The sequence below is a fragment of the Vicia villosa genome, unplaced genomic scaffold (genome assembly GCF_029867415.1).
Source record: "Vicia villosa cultivar HV-30 ecotype Madison, WI unplaced genomic scaffold, Vvil1.0 ctg.000368F_1_1, whole genome shotgun sequence".
Classification (NCBI taxonomy): Eukaryota; Viridiplantae; Streptophyta; class Magnoliopsida; order Fabales; family Fabaceae; genus Vicia; species Vicia villosa.
The window spans coordinates 579724-600572 of record NW_026705169.1 but is presented as its reverse complement, the minus strand read 5'-3'; the positions used below and the strand labels follow the sequence as shown (position 1 = coordinate 600572).

The window sequence follows — 20849 nt, the reverse complement described above, 5'->3', positions numbered from 1 at the left end:
TCGGAGATGCATATCCGAAATATTCTAAGACCAAATTGGTCTAATTGGAATGTTTCGGATATACACTTCCGAAAGAATTCAATAATTATTAAAAAATTAAAATCAAGGTGAATCAATACAATTAATAGGTATAAAATCAAGGTGAATCAATAAAATGAAGGTGAATCAATAAAATCAAGGTGAATCAAAATTTTCTAAACAATTTTAAAGTTAAAAATTATTTTATTAACTTATATAAATCAAAAACATTTTAATTCCATAAATAAATTTTGAATTATATAGAATTAAATATAAAATTTATTCATTAAATAAAATTAAGACAAAATCTTTTTTTAATTTTTTAAAACTAAATAAAAAATTATAACTCATTTTTAATTATGAATCAGAATAGAAATATATAAATATATAATAATAATTATTAATATTGTAAGTGAAATATATAAATATATAATATATAAATATATAATAATTAATATATAAATATATAATAATTATTATAAATTAAAACACTCATTTTTTTAATTTTATAATTATTATATAAATATATAAATATATTTACAATTAATATATAATAATTATTATATAAATATATAAATATATATTAATATTTATAAATATATTATAATTATTATATAAATATATAAATTAAAACACTCATTTTTTTAATGTTTTTTGTAAATACATAATAATTATTATAATTATATAAATAAAAATTATAACTCATTTTGTAAGTGAAATTATTTTAGTTTTTTTAATTAAAATTATTTTAAATTTTAAAATATGAATCAGAATAAAAATATATAATAATTATTATTCCTAACTCATAAATTATATCAAAATATATAATTATTATTATTCATTACTCATAAATTATATCAAACTTATGATATATGAATTAATTAATATCCTAAAATTAATTTTTGGGATTTTTAGTTTTTTTTTTTCGGAGATGCATCTCCGAATTAATCAAAATCCTAATTTTTGGGATTTTTTCGGAAATGCACTTTCGAAGTCTGAAAAAATTTAGAAAAAAAATATATTTCGGAAATGTATTTCCGAAGCAGGGGTAAAGTGGGGTTTTTGCTGGGGGTGACCCCTATAGGGAGGTGGGTAAAGAAATTTTCTTAATTTTTTTAATGAAAATAATAATATTAATAAATAATAGAAGGAGGGAAAAGAATCTAAACAACAAAAGAAATGAATAGACAGTTGATACAAATTGTACAAGTAGCTCCAAACAAAACTCACTAAATATAATTTTAGCATAATTTTAGTCATCACGAAGAACATATACATTGAGTCAAAAACAACTCATAAGTGAAATAGACACTATCACTACAACATTTCTTGTCTCTGGCAACACTTGGAAAACGTTGTCAGAACTCTTAAAATCGTTGCCTAAAAGAATAGGGGACGTTTTTTAGGCGTCTCTTATGCGAGCGTTGCCTATAATCTAAGAGGACGTTTTTTCGTGATCTTTGGGCACGCTTTCTAAAAACGCCGCCTAAACAAAAGGAAAAGGGGACGATTATTTGTGGCTTCTGGGGCGACATTTTTTAAGCGTTGCCATATGCGGCTACAATTAATAAGCGTTGCCTTAGATCTGAATCAAGAGGACCATTTTTAAAGTGTAGCCATAGTTCCTCATAAAATATACAATTTTTCATTTATTTTCTAAATAATATAATTGATTATGACCGGCCTATAAAAATGTCAATTATTATAACTTAAACAAGATCAAATTTAACCGTACATCCATAAAATTTGTAATATTGTAATAAAATCGAGATAGTATCCCGTAAACAAAATTCCTAATGTAACATTTGAAGTATGACCCTAGTAAAATAACAAAAAAACATAGTTCAAGAAAAGAAAAGAAAAACATAGTTCAAGTCTAATGCTTTCAACTAAAAACCAAAAAAGACATCATCCAACTCATTCATGTTAGTCTTCTTGGAATTCATCATCCAGATCGTCCTCTTGAAATTCATCACATATGTTGTCTTCCAAAAATTATTCATCTACGTCGTCCTCTTGAAAAATTCACCATCTATATCGTCCTCTTGAAATTTATCATCAAGATCTATGTCGTCCTCTTGAAATTCGTCACCTACGACGTCCTCTTGAAATCCATCATCTACGTCATCCTCTTGAATTTCATCATTTATCTCATTCTTTTCAACATCTTCATTGATACCTTGTTGCATAAGAAAAAAAATACATCAACCATAAATATTTTTGATCCAAAAGACAATTAGGACATCAACAAGAATTAAACCTTGCACAAATAAAAACAAAAACAACGAGCAAACCATACTCAATTATGCATTAACATACCCTTAACAACATGATCGCGAACGCCGCTAATCAAAAGTATCAGTGCTACAACCATGACTATATTTAAACTCTACGGCTAATACTACCCTTATTACACACACACACACTCAATTATGCATTAACATACCCTTAAAAACATGGCCGCGAACGCCGCTGATCAAAAGTATCAGTGCTACAACCATGACTATATTTAAACTCTACGGCTAATACTACCCTTATCTCACACACACACACACACACTCAATTATGCATTAACAGACCCTTAACAACATGGCCACAAACGCCGCTGATCAAAAGTAACCGTGCTAAAACCATGACTATATTTAAACTCTGCGGCTAATACTACCCTTATCTCACACACACGCGCACGCACACGCACACGCAAATATATTACAAATCTGAAAAAGTAAATATATATATATATATATATATATATATATATATATATATATATATATATATATAACACAACTGACGCTACAACATTTTTTTCTCTTTTAGGACACAACAATTTTTTGGTGGAATTATTTCTCCTGAGATTGGAAAATTGAAAAAATGGTTTCTATCTATTTCAAAGAGTAACCTAATTGGTTCAATTCAACAATAAATTGGGGTTTTGACAAACCTTATTTATATTGATTTATCATTCAATTCTATATCTAATTCTATATCTGGTGTATCATCCCTGAAACCATAAGTAACCTGAGTAAAATAAATTTCCTTATACTTTTCCTTATACTTTCTAATAACAAGTTGTCTGCTATCCTTGCAAAATATTTACCAATTCGAAAGTAATAGTAGTAGGGAATCCATTTTCTATCTATTAGTTTGTTAACATTCCATTAGAGTTTTGATTAGGTCAAAAAAGAAGAGAAACTCTAATTTAGGAAAAACCTAAATCATCGAGAAATCAAGTTACTTTGGCTGAAATAAAAATAAAAAGAAATAGATCATCCTAACTCATAACCAAGCACAATAGCAACGCATATTACACATAGAATTTTGAAAGTTGAAACATACAGCATCTATAAGAATATTTAGTATAAGTCATGTATTATTCCTAAAAATCAAGCTCACCATACAATGTATCTGGTTCAAATGATCTTGCAGCTTCAACACGGCAAGCTCTAAGTATTGTTCGAGCGCAATAACACAGCAACACTCGCAACAATATGACCGGCGGCAACACGACCCGCGATGCACAGCAACGCGACCGACATCAATAAATTTGTGTATTAGTTTGGTTGTTCGTGATTAGGTTTCTATACAGCATTTCTCTTATACATGTGTGAACCGGTTATGGGTATTGGGCTGGCCCAGGTGATTTTTGTTCATGAGTGTTTTTTTTTTCTTTTTTCTTTTTAATTTTTATTATATAAAATAATTTATGTAAATTATTTATTCACCGCAAGACCGTTTGAAAAATATATAAATCTTATTTAAAAATTATTGTGTCTTTAAATATAAGCTTGCTTTTAAATTTTAGGGTGGATTGATTGTTTTATTACAAAAGAGTTCTTTGTTTTTAAATTTATATTACGAAACATGTTTTAAATAATTTAATTTCATAAAATATATATTTTAGTATTAAATTAAATAAATATTATAATAATTGAAGAAATGTTAAATAAAATTTTAAATGTTTGAAGAAATGTTAAATTAAAAATATTTTGCGATTAAATTAAATAAATGTCTTTTGGCCAAAAGACATTTCTTACTAGATTTTTCTAATAGAGATTTTTATACCTACAATATTTTTTATTAGTATTCTCTTTTTTTTAAAGAGATTTCTATGCCTACAATATTTTTTATTAGTATTATCTTTTTTATTTTATTATTAGTAAACACGTACACGTTGAATTTAATAATTGTAGAGAGGAGAAAAATGTGATAATTCTAAACTACATTGCTCTCACATAATTAAGAACTATTAACTATTAATATATTATTATATTTTTAGTTAGTTGTAATCTCCGTGCTCATAAATCAATTCATGTGTGCCACTTAAATTTTCAAATCATATTTATATTATTATAATATTTCTTAACAAAAATTATATTATTTTAATAAATGATTGAACTTAAAATTTTATATATATAATAGTATATTATTATATTATGTGTTAGATGATTTTTTATATTTAAATTTTTTCTAATAATATTTGGAAAAAAATAATTGTTTTTTAGCCTCGAAGACTGCACCAAAAATTTGCTGTTGTTAAAATTATATGTAACATTGAAGAAATGTAGCCTTTTATTAAAACTAATGTAACAATTTAAAAATGTCCCCAAAAATATTTAAGGGGACAATTATTAACCATTGCTAAAGAAATAGTAAAATGATGCTAAAAAATCGTCCCCAAAAGTAATTAAGAGTACAGTTAACAGTCGTTGCCAAAAAAATAAAAGAGTTACGCTTCAAAAATGTCCCCCAAAGTATTTTAGGCAACGATTATCAAGGGTTGCAAATATATTTTTGGCAACAGCCATAAATCGTTGCCTATATAATTTTAGGCAACAATTTTTACATGTTACCTATAAAAGTGTTGCTAGAGACAACAAATGTTGTAGTGTATATATTCATCCAAAATCTTAAAGTGATAGGTGCATGAGTCTTCCCTCTTATAAAGTGTTCTACCTCCACTTTTATAAGAAATGTGAGACTTCCAACTCATGACTTGTATTCAACAATCACCCCCTCAAAGTCGTTGGGGCACTTTCAAGCACATTGTCAGAAAGACTTTCGATACAAGGAGTTGGTCCCTTAATTGAACCATCGACTCTGATACCACTGCTGAGTCATCATGGGGAGCAATTGGGTCAAGAGCAAAATACAAGTGAAAGAGACACCATATATTCACTCAAAATCTTAAGGTGATAGGTATATGAGTCTTCTCTCTTATAAAATGCTCAACCTGCAATTTTAGAAGCAACGTAGAACTTCCAACTCACATTTGTACACGACCCTGCAATGCCAAAAAGTTAAAAAGCTACCACCATAAATAAATTGCAAGTTAACTCCAAAAAATGTCATCTAAAAATTGCTATAATTGAGTTAGATCTTAAGGTAGCTAGACCACTAACACCAAATCAAAGACCACCAGCAAAGAAAGAAGAAACACATTCACTCTTAACCTAACCAATAATCTCAATTCATTATTGATTAATTCGAAAGATAGAGTTTTGAAGCCATTCAAAGAAAGTACAAGAGTTCTCCATTGAACTTTTCAAGAACCACTTCCAAGACAAAAACAATACTTTTTTTCTCCAATTTTTTCATGTTTGATGATACACCAGAAAAAACAAAGTCATTTCAAGCTCTCCAATGGTCAAAAGTACGACATGCTAAATCATAGTAAAAACTCTCATAGACTCTGTTGTGAATTCAATGCCAAGAATAAAATATAATACAAGGGAAGAATAAAGAACAAGGAAGAAGAAGAACACAAGAATTGGTTATAACTTCTATTCTTTTACTTTCTCTTAGAAAACAAGATTACAAGTTTACAAGAATAACAAATAACCTCTCTCACCCTAAATTAGGATATGCTGTGTTGCAATGATGAGAGACTAGTATGTTATTTATAATAAAACCTAACATACTAACTAATGGACTTTTTCCACAAGGCCCATTACACAAGCCAACTTAATAAACAAGCTAACTTAACAAATTAGGGTTTAAACACTAAACCTAATTTAACATGCTAACAACCCTAGCATCTTCGACACAAGCATTGGAACAACCTTCGGCTTCATGCTTAATCCTGTCGAACCAAGAAGCTACCCTTCGACCATGCTCCACCTTGGATCTAACTCTACAACATCCAGGGAACAACTAGCTTTCTTCATGCAGCTTTATCAACTGCATACAGTGGAAAAAATTGCAACTCGGCAATGTCTTGGTGATCATATCAGCAACATTGTCCTCAGTCGAAACCTTCAGCACTTGGACTTCTCCACGCTCGATTACTTCTCTGACGAAACGCAACCTCACATCGATGTGCTTAGTTCGCTCATGATATATTGAGTTCTTCGACAAGTGTATTGCACTTTGACTATCACATTTAACAGTGATACCTCGACCTTGAAGTTTCAGCTCCTTCGCAAAACCTTCAAGCCACAATGCTTCTTCTTCGACTTCATCATGGTTATGCAATTCAGCATCAACTTGCTCCATCTCAACAGGAATCTCTACCTGTTCCAGCTCTTCTGCACTTCGACCATCATCATCATCAGTTTTCTTGAAAGCCATCTCAGCTTCATTGAAAACTACATCTCGATTGATGATACACCTCCTGTGACCTGGCTCTAGGCACCACAGCCTATAAACTTTGACTTCTTCAGGGTATCCCATGAACATGCATTTCAAAGCTCTAGGTTCGACCTTGTCTTGCCTAATATGAGCATAGGCTACACAGCCAAATACCCTCAGTTTTTCGAGATCTGGTGGATGTCCCGACCAAACTTCTTCTGGTGTTTTCATATTTAACGTTGTCGAAGGACATCTGTTTATTAGATATGTTGTTGTCGAAACAGCCTCAGCCCAGAACACCTTCTTTAATCCAGCACTAGTCAACATGCATCTGACTCTCTCCAAAATAGTTCGATTAAACCTTTCAACCAAACCATTTTGCTTTGAAGTACCTGCAGTAGTTCTGTGCCTTGCAATACCAGAGGCTGCACAAAAACTGTCGAACGCCTCATTGCAAAATTCAAGGCCATTATCGGTTCTCAACCTCTTGACCTTCTTGCCAGTATGATTTTCGACCAGAGTCTTCCAACTTTTGAAATTCCCAAAAGTTTCATCTTTAGTCTTCTGGATGAATACCCATAACTTCCTGGAATAATCATCTACTATGGATAGGAAATACCTCGCTACAGAATGTGATGCACACCTTGCAAGCCCCCAAAGATCAGCATGGATGTAATCAAGGGATCCATGTGTTCTTTGTTTGCCTTTGTTGAACTTCACTCTGCAAGACTTTCCAAGTACACAGGGTTCACAAAACTTCAGCTTTTCGACTTTGTCTCCACCAAGCAGATTTTGTTTCCCTAATTCGACCAGACCCCTTTCACTGGCATGGCCCAATCTCATATGCCAGATTTCTGTCTTCGACAACGGTTTTGTGGATGCAACATTTGTCGAACCACTTACAACTTCAGCCTCAAGGGTATACAAGCCTTGTTTCTTCACGCATCTCAAGACTTCCTTCGACCCCTTCATGACTCTTAGGATACTTTTCTCTCCTTGGAAAACATATCCTTTCTTGTCGAATTCACCAAGAGAAAGCATATTTCTCTTCAAATCAGGAACATACCTGACTTCAGTCAACAACCTTATTGATTCATCATGGAACTTGAATCTCACAGATCCAACACCTGCAATCTTGCAAGCTTTTTTGTTTCCCCGCAGTACTGATCCACCATCTTGATCACATAATTCCTCGAACAAGTCTTTGTTTGGAGTCATGTGCCAAGTGCAACCTGAATCCATAATCCACTCTTTCCTAGAGTCACCACTTGAAACCACAAGAAATCCAGATAATTCGAAATCATCTTGAACAATGGCAGCGTTGCCATTACCCTTACCTCCATGATCTTTCAGGCGTTCAGGGCACACCTTTCTTGTGTTACCCTCCTTCTTACAATGATAGCATCGAATGCCAGATGTTTCGCCACTGTAAGACTTCAACTGACTTTTGCCCTTCTTCTTGTCGAACTTACCATCCTTTCGTAAGAATTTTCCTTTAACGGCCAAACCTTCACCAACAGTCGAAGGTTTATGCTCCTTTCATTCGTTCAAGTCCTTAGAATACAGGGCTGATTGAACTTCTTCAAAGGTCAGGGACTCCTTTCCATACAAGAGAGTTTCTTTGAAGTGAGCATGTGATCGAGACAAAGCGCACAATAGTAACAGCGCTTGATCTTCATCATCGATCTTCACATCAATATTATCAAGATCAAGAATCAGCTTGTTGAACATATCCAACTGCTCAGCCAACACTTTGTCTTCAATCATCTTGAATGAATACAAAGCTTGCTTCAGGTATAGTCGATTTACCAGCGATTTGGTCATATACAAACTTTCAAGTTTCACCCATAACCCTGATGCCGTCGTCTCCTTTGATACCTGTCTGGGAGCCTTATCACCAAGGCTCAACAAAATTGCGCTGTGTGCTTTCACGATCATAGTCTTCTTCTCCATTGTCGTTAATTCAACATTCATGGTTGCCCCCCCTTCAACGCTTCCAAACAACCCTGTTGAACCAGTAGGGCTTTCATCTTCAAGCGCCACAGACCAAAATCATTCACTCCGGTGAACTTTTCAATCTCATACTTTGTTGAAGGCATCTTCTCCATGCTCACCGCACCAATTTGTTGTGAATTCAATGCCAAGAACAAAGTATAATACAAGGAAAGAATAAAGAACAAGGAAGAAGAAGAACACAAGAATTGGTTATAACTGCTATTCTTTTACTTTCTCTTAGAAAACAAGATTACAAGTTTACAAGAATAACAAATAACCTCTCTCACCCTAAATTAGGATTTGCTGTGTTGCAATGATGAGAGACTAGTATGCTATTTATAATAAAATCTAACATACTAACTAATGGGCTCTTTCCACAAGGCCCATTACACAAGCCAACTTAATAAACAAGCTAACTTAACAAATTAGGGTTTAAACACTAAACCTAATTTAACATGCTAACAACCCTAGCATCTTCGACACAAGCATTGGAACAACCTTCGACTTCATACTTAATCCTGTCGAACCAAGAAGCTACCCTTCGACCATACTAAAGTTCGATCCAATATCTCACAGACTCACCTTACAAAAAGATAAATGAAACTCTCAAAAAGAAGATTAGGATTCTTTGGAAAAGTTATCTGTCACTTCAACCAACTAAAATTTTTATACCAAACAATACTAACTAATTAACGTGACAAACAAACAAGTGGGAAGCCGTCTCAACAAAATCACATTAATTTAATTAACTAAATCATTAATCAAATCCCCCAATTTAAAATGTAATCTTAATTTTTAATTAAACAACAAAATTCAATAAACGATTATTTGGAATACTCGAACTAGGATACAAAGGGACGCACCCTAGAGACAATCAAGGGGAGAGGAGAACCATTCTAAAAAAGAACGATTATTTTTGTCATTACAAAAGGATAACCACCCCCAAGACAAAAATATGATAGAATTAAGACATTTCTCAAAGCTAGACACCTTATCTCTAAACAGAATTTTGTTACGAAAAAGCCATAAATTCCAAGAAGTGGCTAGCCAAATCAGACCCACGACGTTGTGAAAGGGAGCCTTCACAAAGTGAAAATGCAGAAGAGAGTTAGTGAGAAGATTTAAAGGCAGAGAAACCTTATCGCCCATCTAGTTCGCAACGGCTTTCCTGATGCGGGAAGAGATGAAACAGGCATCAAATAAATGGGATGCCGATTCGTCTTCGATAAAACAAAAAACGTAACACTTATCTGAGTTCAAATGAATAACTCCTCTCTTTGATAGTTGATCCCGCGTGGCCAGCCTGATGAGACGCCAACCAAACATGAGGATTCTTGAAGGAGCCTTTAAGTCCCATAAGAATGCGAGTGCCGTTCTGATTTCGGTGGTCCAGATGAAGAGAGAATCGGCCTTAGAGATAAGGTTGTAGCAGAACTTCATGGAGAAGTTACCTTCAGAGGTTGCAGCCCAAAAAAACTTATCAGTACCAGCCTGGCAAGAATAACCAGCAGTAACGAGATTGAAAAATTTGTCCATGATAAATTGTGTGTCGACATCCAATCGCGGCCCGTCTTTAAGAACACTCCTCCACAATTAAATATCTATCTAAGCGAATTAACTATAATTTTAGTGATTAACCAAATGTCTCACGTCTCATGTGTATGAAATATCCCATATTTTGAAACTAGTAGTTGGTGGGTGGTTTAGTCTAGTGTCTCAGTGTTCCTTTCATTCTTAGCTCCCAAGGCAAGTATTGTTGCTAAAGTTGCACACAGCATGGTTTTGTTTTTCATAGGTAAAATGTTAATGGTTAATTACTTTTTTAAAGGATAGGCAATTTATTGCTAGGCATCGAACCTTTATCATGTTTTATAGTTATCTACACCACTGGGCTACACTTTTGTGACAGAACAAAGTTGTTAATAGTAAATCCAATAACTCAGAGAATTGATGTTTAAGTTTAGATAGTATAATATTGATTAAGAATGTACTTATACAAAGAAAATGCAAAAGAATAGTCTTGCAAAACTCATACGATAATCAATGCTATATACATCATGCTGCTTTTACAAAACAAACAGAAAAACAAATTCAATAAATTTTCAGATTAACTTTTTATGAAACATAATACACAAAACTTAGATGATGACACAGCTATTAGGATCCTCTTCAACGCTAACTGCGCCGTAATAAGGATTGTATTGTGGTTTCATCTGATGATTATAATATGCATGTGTTCCATAGAACATCAAAGGATCAATAATATTTATTTTTGTTGAATCATTCTTAGCATCTTCCTTCTTTTTAGGCTCGTCCTTTTTAGGTTCATTTTTCTTTTCCTCTTTAGCTGGTCCAACAGAAACGATTTCAGCATGACAAAACTTCCTTAGCTTAGCCACTACTTTTACTGCATCAATACTTCCTATTAATGTTAATTTCTTGTCTTTCATGTCCACTGAAACTGACTCAACACCTGAAAGGCCAGAGACTGCCTTCATAGCTTTTTGCTTTATTTTGTCTTCATGTATATCCAACTTTAACACTATTTTCTGTAACACAAAATGAACTATTGTTAGGACAAAGCAAAGATTCAAAATTCAGTCTTGAAATTTAAAATAAGAAAAGAAAATTCACCAATTATATTTTGGCTATGATATAGAAAATAATAGTAATCAGGGGTAAAGAATTAACTAACCATCATTGTTATGGAAGCTTGTGAAATGTGAGAGAAGAGCTATAAGGTAGAACAATTCTTAGATGCAAAATAGTAGAATAGGATATAGAGATGCAGTGAAGAATGATATTTGAAATTGAAAAGAAGTTATGAAGTGAAGATGATAGTTAGAGGGTTTTTATAGTAATGAAAGAAGAGTGATTGATGACAAAGGATGGGTCAACGTAAACAAGTCAAGACGAGTAGTTTGTGGTTTTCTTGGAAACTTAAGCAGCAGAAATAAAGGACCTTTTCCAATATACGTTCCTTCGTGGAACACTGGAACCTACATATACCAAATTCATGTGAGAAATTTATTATTTTAGATATGGCAGGTTCAATGGTGGACCTAAACTAGACTGTACTAAAGAAAAGTATTTATATATGGTCACTCATTAAGCGAGTACATCCATTTGCCCCCATACTACTTGATGGTGGTTCAGGATGCATGGTCGGTGGTAGACTACGGCGGACACCCCTCTTATTGCCACCACTATCTATTATTATATATATTAAAATAGGTAAATTTTTATCTACCCAACTCAAAAAGTTAGGTAAGATTACCTCTTTTGTGAAATGTTTTGAAAATAACAAACAATTGTAGTATTTAATAAATAATTAATTATGTTAAAATTCGATGGTATAATGTGATTGGTTGGAGATATACTATCAACTTTTTGTGATGGGTAGAAAAGTTGTCCCCATTAAAATATACTTCAGCATCTTAAATTTGTCGGGGGAGTTTTTTTTTTTTTTTTTTTTAAACTGGAGCATTGATACATTTCTTTGTAGGACTAGACACTTTTGGGAGAGAAACCACTTATTCACCCAAAAATTTAAAGTGATAGGTGAGTGAATCTCCCATGTTCAAATCACCGCATTCATATACAATGTGAGACTATTTCCCCAGTTATTTACACTTGTATTATTATTCTAACAAAATTTATTAATTTAACAACTAATTACTAATATCTTCAATATAAAATAATTTTATAAATTTTAAGAAAATGTTTATATTTTTCTTGCAATCTTTTCATCTATTTCATCATTATTAATATATTCTTAAAAAGATATAATTAATTTTAACTATTTATTTAATATAGATAAATTATTTAAGTCAATATAATACAAGTTTTGTTTAGAAAAAACAATACAAACTACTTACAAAACTTAGTTAATAGATAAACATATAAAGTATAAAGTAAGACAAAAAAAAAAGTATCAATCTTAAAATATTTACACAAAAAATTTAAATTCGAACGACTCAAACTCTATGTAATCAACCATCACCGTTAAAATCAAGATATAAGATAAATCTCTCTATTTTCCGAAGAATTTATTTTTTATTTTTTATTTTATTCATAAAAATCATTAAGTTATATCATTAAATTTTATTAAAATGACGTGAATAACCTTATTGAAATAGACAATCTTTTATCTTTTAATTTTTGGTGAATTTGTCTCTCTGAAGATTTAACATTTTAAAAAATATTGGAGTTAAAAAAGAAAAGAAAATATAAAACAAAATTATTAATTTTTTTTAGGGTTAAATACTATTCACCCCCCTGCCAAAGTAGCGAGATTTGGTTTTCCCCTTATTAAAAAAAATTTAGCCTTCGCCCCTTAGAAGCTGACTGGGCATGTGGAATCTTGCTGACTGCCAAAGTAGCGAGATTCGGTTTTCCCCCTTATTAAAAAAAAATTTAGCCTTCGCCCCTTAGAAGCTGACTGGGCATGTGGAATCTTGCTGACTGGGCGCCTGATTTCTTTGTTTGGCTGCTGACGTGGCTTCCTTTGAAAAGGCTGGAAAAATAGCAAATAAATAACTTGCACAACCCAAGATTCGATCCCAGCTCCAAGGGGTTCACAAGCAGTCCCTCTACCACTAGGCTATAGAAGCTTTCATGTTTTACATATGGAAGGATCTGTATATGTAACATATTTTCTACTTTTCTACTTTTTTTTTCAATAAAAGTATATATTCATATTTATAATGTATTATTTATTTATAAATTTATTATTAATATGTATATATTACTTTATGTATTATTTATTTATTTATTTATTTATTTTACATAAACGTTTTTTTAATAATTTTATTTAAATGTTTTTTTTATTCAGTTTTTTTAATTTATATAAACATTTTTTTAATAATTTTATTTAAATGTAATATTTAATAATTTATATAAATATTTTTTTAATAATTTTCATAAACATTTTTTTAATAATTTAGATAAACATTTTTTTAATAATAATATTAATAATAAATAATTAAGTAATAGATAAATATTAATAATATTAATAATAACTAATTAATACATAACTAATATTAATAATAAATAAATAAAATAAATAAATAAAGTAATATATAAAATATTAAATAAAGATTTAAATAAATGAAATAATAAATAAAGTAATAATATTCAACTTTTAAAAAACATTTTAAAAAAAGATTTATATAATTAGAACGTTTTTAATTATAAAAAACATTTATATAATTAAAACGTTAATTAAAAATACATTTATATAATTATAACGTTAATTAAAAAAACATTTATATAATTATAAAAAAACATTTATATAATTAAAACATTAATTAAAAATATTAATTAAAAACATTTATTAAAATTATTAAATAATACATTTATATAATTATAAAAAACTGAAGAAAACATATAAATAAAATTATTAAAAACGTTTATATAAATTAAAAAAACTTTAATAATATAAATATAAAAAAAGCTGTACATATTTATTAAAAAAAATGTTTATTAAAAAAATTAAAAACGTTAATTATTAAACTTTATTCAACTTTAAATAAATTATTCAACTTTATTAAAAAAACGTTTTAATTAACATTTATATATATTATATTATATAATTAAATAATACATTTTAACGTTTTTTTTAAATTTATTTATTTTTTTTTTAAAAAAGCTGTACATATTTATTAAAAAAAAACGTTTATTAAAAAAATTAAAAACGTTAATTATTAAACTTTATTCAACTTTAAAAAAATTATTCAACTTTATTTAAAAAAACGTTTTAATTAACATTTATATATATTATATTATATAATTATAAAAAAAACTTTAAAATATTTAATTTACGTTTTTTTATAATTATTTAACATACAGTTTTTTTAAGTATATATGTACAGCTTTAAATAATACATTTAAACTCAGCTTTAGATATAGTATAACAGGAGCAATCTTATTTCAATTAAAACAAATTGGTTTAGTGGTTTGGGGGTTGGTTTATATGCATGACAAAATTTTTTTTTAATAGGAGGGAAAACCGAATCTCGCTACTATTACAGGGGGGTGAAAGCCATTTAACCCTTTTTTTTACTATCATGATTTGTTGTATAGAGTCTGAGTCGCTCGAATACAGAATTTCTCTCATTCTTAAAATGATGAAGATTTAACGTATTTAAAAATATTGGGGAAAAAAAAGAAAATATGAAACAAAATTATTGAAAAATTCTATAAAGTCCAAAGACAAAAAAAAAAAAAAGAAAATTTAGCAAGATGCTTATTACTCAACTAAAAAGATTATTTAAAATTTTAATATTGATTAATGACCTCCTTGAAGTTAAAGTTGAGATAAAATTAAGAGCTATATATTATTTGAAGAACAAAATTTTTACACCATATTTGATACTATATCTCAATTGTAGTATACAATTGTCTCTATATCTCTCTTATTTTTTTTATCTCATATATTTGTACAAATTTTAAAAATACATTGATATACACCATAAAATTACAAATGACATATTTTTGACATTTAATTTTGAGTGTATAAATATAATTTCTCTAAAATTAAAGAAGACGATTTCTCTATCCATCACAAAATGTTTGGTAGTATATTTTCAACAAATCAATTAATGACAAATTATTTTATTGTATTTAATTATATATTTAATAGTTTAAAATTTGGAGATTTTCAATGCACTTTATTCTATGGGATCTTTTTGAAGTGGGTAAATAATTTTTTTTCTTAAATATATTATAATAGATAAATTAATATTCGATGTCATGTCTGTATCATTAAATACCTTCGTCTGTCAATAGTGATAAGAGCCACAATGATACAGAGGTCATAACTCGGATGATCAACTTCTACCATGAGACGTCAAAAATCAAAGGTAAGACAAATGTTTTAAAAATCAGACCGGAGATCGAACCGGTGAACCTTCCAGTTTAAGATTTAATTGGTTCAACCAGTTAAACCTAAGTCGAACAAGTTTTGGTAGGTCCAAAAAAAATTAGACTTAGCGTCGGCTTAGGCCGATACTACACAAATACACATCACTAGACAGTGTTGTAAGAAACCGACACTAAGGAACATGTACAAGATAGATAATGTCACCTTAGGCTGAAGCTACATAAATGAATACAACACTATAGTGTCTCCAAAGACCGATGATACATGGTTATATAGTAACTAGTGTCGCCCCAAGCCGACACTAGCTAAATGAATACAACATAATAGTGTCGACATAGGTCGATGCCAACACTAAACATGTTTGTACTATAGCGTCGGCTTTTGTGTATTAGCATCCATTTAACATTTCCTTAAGCTGGCGCTAGATTTAGTGTCAGCTGAATGCCACGCTTTGCTTCCAAATTTGAAGTGTCCGACCTAACCCCGACGCTTAGCTGACACTAACACCCTTTAGAGTTTGTTTTTTTCCTTTTAGTGAGGGCTTTTAGTGGACGTTATAATTCAGTTTTCTTGGATTGAAAGTTGTTAAATATTGTGATTGAATTTTAAATCCACTGGTTTCTCTACATAGCCTACAAATACTAGCCCAATAGAATTTATGGAGATATTGTACCCCCTTCAGACGACTTCCTATAGTTTAGACTTAAACTCTTTGGCTGGAGAATATAGATTTCAAGGATCCAAGGGCTATGCATACTCAATGTGGTGTTACCTAGTCCTTCAAATCGAGTATATCAATCTCTTATGTTAATTATGTGATTTTATGATAAGAATCAATTTTGATAAAACAGTATCATAGAAAGATGTTGTATAAGATGTCTAGACATACTGGTCATACATCACTGCAGATAGATGTTAAGCAGGATATCTTGACATGTTGTACCAAACATCAGTGCAGGTTCAGGTTTTACTTCTTGGAAGATTTGATTTATTTAATGAGAGATCCTATGTTATTTTATCTCTCATATTTTTGTAGTACAAGAATGATTTATTTTGGAACAACCGTTTCTATTCCAGCCGTGCACTTGTTTCATAAAATAGGCCAATGTTGAGACATTTTAGGAAACATGTGATGTTTGTTCGTTATTTTAAGGAGAATATTATGTAGAAGATTTGGAACTGCTATTTTTGGATATGCGTTTCAAATCAACTAAAGAGCCCGAAGCCCATGCTTATGAAAATCTATTCAATAGAACATTCTAAACCTAATGGTGTAACTAAGTTGTGCAATTGAAGTGTTTTTTTAGGGTTTTAGTTTGTTCATTGTTCATTGTGAGTCACTATATTATCATCTTGATATTAGAGTTGGATTGAGTTTGAGTTGTAATTTGTCAATCACTCATAAGCTTTTAAACAAAAGTGGATTGTGTGTCTTGGAAGAGTGTCTTCTATATTTGATTGTCTTTGTTGTTATCACTGTTATGTGTTTGATGGGAACTGAGAATGGTCTCATATCTAGGAGTGTATTAGATAGAAATAGCACGGGTAGTGATTAGGTGAGAAAATTGTAAATAAGAGGTTGTTTACTTAGGCTTCTAACTAATACAAATTTGGTGGATTTCCTCCCTAGCTTGGATGTCCCTAGAGTAGGTGATGTTGCACCGAACTGGGTTAACAATTACCTATGTTATTTACTTTCAACAACATATTATATCATTATAATTATTATTGTTGTTAGGACTGGTCTATTATCAGTGTCGTGACATTTGATTCGACATCTGGTATTTATCTTTTCGGGTGCATGTTGTATCAAACAAAGATTATCCGAATCGATTGCTGCAAGCCACTAAGGTAGAATGGTCGACAGTGATTTGAATGCGGTTTGGGGCAAATTATAATACATAGAATAAAATGTTGTGATGGGAGGCAAAAGGTAAGAGGAAGTTTTCGGAGAATAAAGTTTAACACACGTGTTCTATTAAATCACACACACACACACACACACACAGACACACACACATATTTTATGACCCACTGTTGGATGTTAAGTGTGAAGTGTAGTTTAATTTTCATGCAAAATTGTGACACTTTTAAGCCTTTTCCTTGGCTTTTGATTAAAATAGCTTATGTAAATAAGTGATTCTTGCAACATGTACATATTTGGTATTTTTAATGTGTTTGCTAGTTTTTCAGTGTTTTATGATCACAAAAGTGCAACAAAAGTTGGAGAAAAGTCGAATAATCAAAGATTTGGTCGACGCAGAAGGTGTCTGTGTTTAGAACGGTTGGCCTGACGAATTGTGTGGCGTGTAGGCGAGCGTTCGCCCGACGAAGCTCAGGAATATTCGGGCGAGTGAAGGCAGTAGTCCCTGGAGTGATTGGCTTAGGGATTTTCCCGACAAAAGGGAAGGCGAGCAAGATTCGCCAGGCGAGATATCTAGTCCGGCCGGTGAATGGAGATATTTTCTACTTCTCTTGTGCACTATTGCTGGCACGTGTTTTTTGTAAAGGGGATTCGCCCGACGAATCTGGGTGTGCGGCTCTTGTGTATTTAGGCACTTTTGTAGTTATTTTGGGAATATTATCATCATAACACACTTTTGTGACCTAGAAACATTGTGAGAGCAAAAATACCCTTTTCTTCATTTCTTAATCATAGTTTTTTATCTTCAATCTTTGAGCTTTCAAGTTTGAATATCCAAAAGCTTTGTTTGTTGCTTGTTATGCAAGTCATTAGGGAAATGGGTGGCTAAACATCTCTTTGTGTCAAGATTAGAGGTAGATAATCTTATCACGTATATGTATTTCTCTTAATCTTGTGTATGTGAACAAGTGATGATTAATATATGGTGAAAAACCTTGTTTTATGGTTTATATTTGATTTGGATCATTATTAAGAAATGAGTTTCATATCTTGACATAGGTTTTTAATCTACCAACAATCAATCTCTAGAAATAATCTTGTGAGTTGATATTCACTAATATCAAGCTTGTAAAGTAATCATTTTGATAGTTAGGTTAAGAGATCATCTAAGGATCAAAATGATAAAACTCACAATATGTTTTAGAGATGAAACATATTGAGAGGATATGTGGTTATATTAATCATTTATGAGTTCACATGCTTTATTAAGAAAATACGTACGAAATAGATTATCAAATCCTAATCTTGACACGTTTTTACTAATCGTTTCTAAAACCAAAACTCGTTTACTGTTACTTAAACTTTTTATGTGATCATTCTGTTGCGAAACAAAAACTCTTTTGAACCTTATGCTCAAAATAATTTCAACTATAGAACGGCGGTAATATCACCAATCCCAGTGGACGCGGTAAAGAAAATACTTGTCCTATAAAATGTTTCAACACTGGACACAACAAGAAGCATATTGCATGAAACTGGACAAGCTCAAAGAAGAGATAAGGATCCAACTAAAGAAGAGTGATATATATTTTTCCAAATTGTAATTCATAATGTTGAATGATGCACTATTGGACACAACAAGAAGCATATTGCATGGAACTAGGCAAGCTCATAGAAGAGATAAGGATTCAACTAAAGAAGAGTGATATATATTTTTCCTAATTGTAATTCACAATGTTGAATGTGTTCCGTGTGACTTTACTAGGTTGTTGGTTGAATATTTGTTGCATTAGTTACTATATGAAAATGCTCGGAAAGTAAGTTATTGTATATGTAGGTGTGGAGTTTCTTGAATTTGGCTTGCAAGCACGTGATCAGTTATTGTATATGTATTTTTCAATGTCATGTTATGCTCAAACTCATTTTGTTGTATTGAGTAGAAGTACCCTTCTACTTCCAATAATACAAATTTTCTTATAAAAAAATAAAAAAAGAAACAAACTAAATTTTTAAAAAAAAGTTATCATGTCAAAATTGATGGGTCATCAGGAGGATAAGCATTCACATTGAATCAAACACTCAACTAAAATTCAAAGAATGACCCAAACAAGTGAGAGAGATGTCATATATTCACCAACAACCATAAGTTAATAAGTGTACTGGTCCTCTTACTTATAAAATGTCCAACCTCCACTTTTCCACGCAATACGAGACTTACCCAACTCACTTATTTCTCAACAATCTCTCCTTCAAGTAAGAGTCCATCCATTATGCTCTATCTCAAGCGGAAGCTCTATCATTCATATATTTTCACTACCGTTAACATACACTCTTACCACGTCACGAACACATCGACATAACACGCTGCCTGAATACTACTATATCAAGAAGATTTTCGATACAAAGAGTCAGTCTCTTACTTGAACCATTGGCTCTGATATTACTAATAGGTCATTATGAGATGAAGACATTTACATTGAACCTAATAGTAACCTAAAAGTCAAAGACTCACCTAAACAAATATGGGTCTTTTAACATAAAGTACACCTCAATGTCCCCTTTTTTATGGGGACAATTTCTCTACCCATCACAAAAAGTTGGGTAGTGTACATTCCACCAATTATATTGCATTATTTAATTTTGCCCTATTTAATTAATTACTAAATAGTATATTTTTTTATTGTTTCCAAAGCATTTTACATTAAGGGTAACTATATCCAACTTTTTTATGTTGGGTAGATAAGAATTCACCCTTTTTTTATATAAGACATATATAATTTACATTTATTTGTAAAAAAAAAGTAAAAAATAAGAAGAATTGAAAGGAGTGTATGGAAAATAGTATACATGTATAAGTACTCTTAAAAGTTAGGTTGGCGAACAAACGCCAAAGATAGATAACTAACCTCACTTCTTTATGTTAATTCCCACTTTTACCTCTAAACTCTCAATCTCCTATTATTAAATTAAACTTAGTTCATCTTAATATAATGGATATAGTTGACCTTGCACCTAGCCGCCTTAAAAGATCTCGTTGTCTTATTAAAACTAGTAATAAACCCGTGCGTTCGCACGGGTTCTGGTATGGGACGCGCATTTGTTTAAGTTGTTTATCTGTGAAAAAATAATAATTGAATATATAATTAATAAAAAATATTTTGATCAATAACTACATGTCCCGTTAATAATCAATATTTTGATCAATAATTTCATGTTTCCGTGTATAAATATTAGTTTGATCAATAATTTCATGTCCCCGTCAACCTTAAAAAATATTTTGATCAGTAATTTCATGTCCCGTTAATAATCAATTTGATCAGTAACTTCATGTCCCGTTAATTATCAATATTTTGATCAATAACTTAATGTTCTCGTGTACAAAAGATTTATTAAAACATAATACTCCCTCCGTTCCTTTTTAAGTGTCGTTTTAGAAGAATTTTTTTGTTCCTATTTAAGTGTCGTTTTATAATTTAATGTTGTAATTTGTCAATTATACCCTTATTTTTTCAATAACTC

At 30.9% G+C, this 20849-nt stretch overlaps 1 protein-coding gene and 1 long non-coding RNA gene across 2 annotated transcripts; both read right to left on the bottom strand.

Moving 5' to 3' along the window:
* Nucleotides 1–1740: 1740 nt before the first annotated feature.
* LOC131627560 (uncharacterized) lies at nt 1741–3574 on the bottom strand. The gene is made up of 2 exons (XR_009291499.1): nt 3415–3574; nt 1741–2197 (listed from the first exon to the last, which is right to left on the bottom strand). It is a non-coding gene; the product is annotated as an uncharacterized LOC131627560 (long non-coding RNA).
* A 7045-nt stretch (nt 3575–10619) lies between these two features.
* On the bottom strand, nt 10620–11473 carry LOC131627559 (heavy metal-associated isoprenylated plant protein 39-like). The gene is made up of 2 exons (XM_058898400.1): nt 11279–11473; nt 10620–11132 (listed from the first exon to the last, which is right to left on the bottom strand). Exons 1-2 carry the CDS (start codon nt 11282–11284, stop codon nt 10722–10724), a joined length of 417 nt encoding a protein of 138 aa, XP_058754383.1. The 5' UTR covers nt 11285–11473; the 3' UTR covers nt 10620–10721.
* Nucleotides 11474–20849: the final 9376 nt, after the last annotated feature.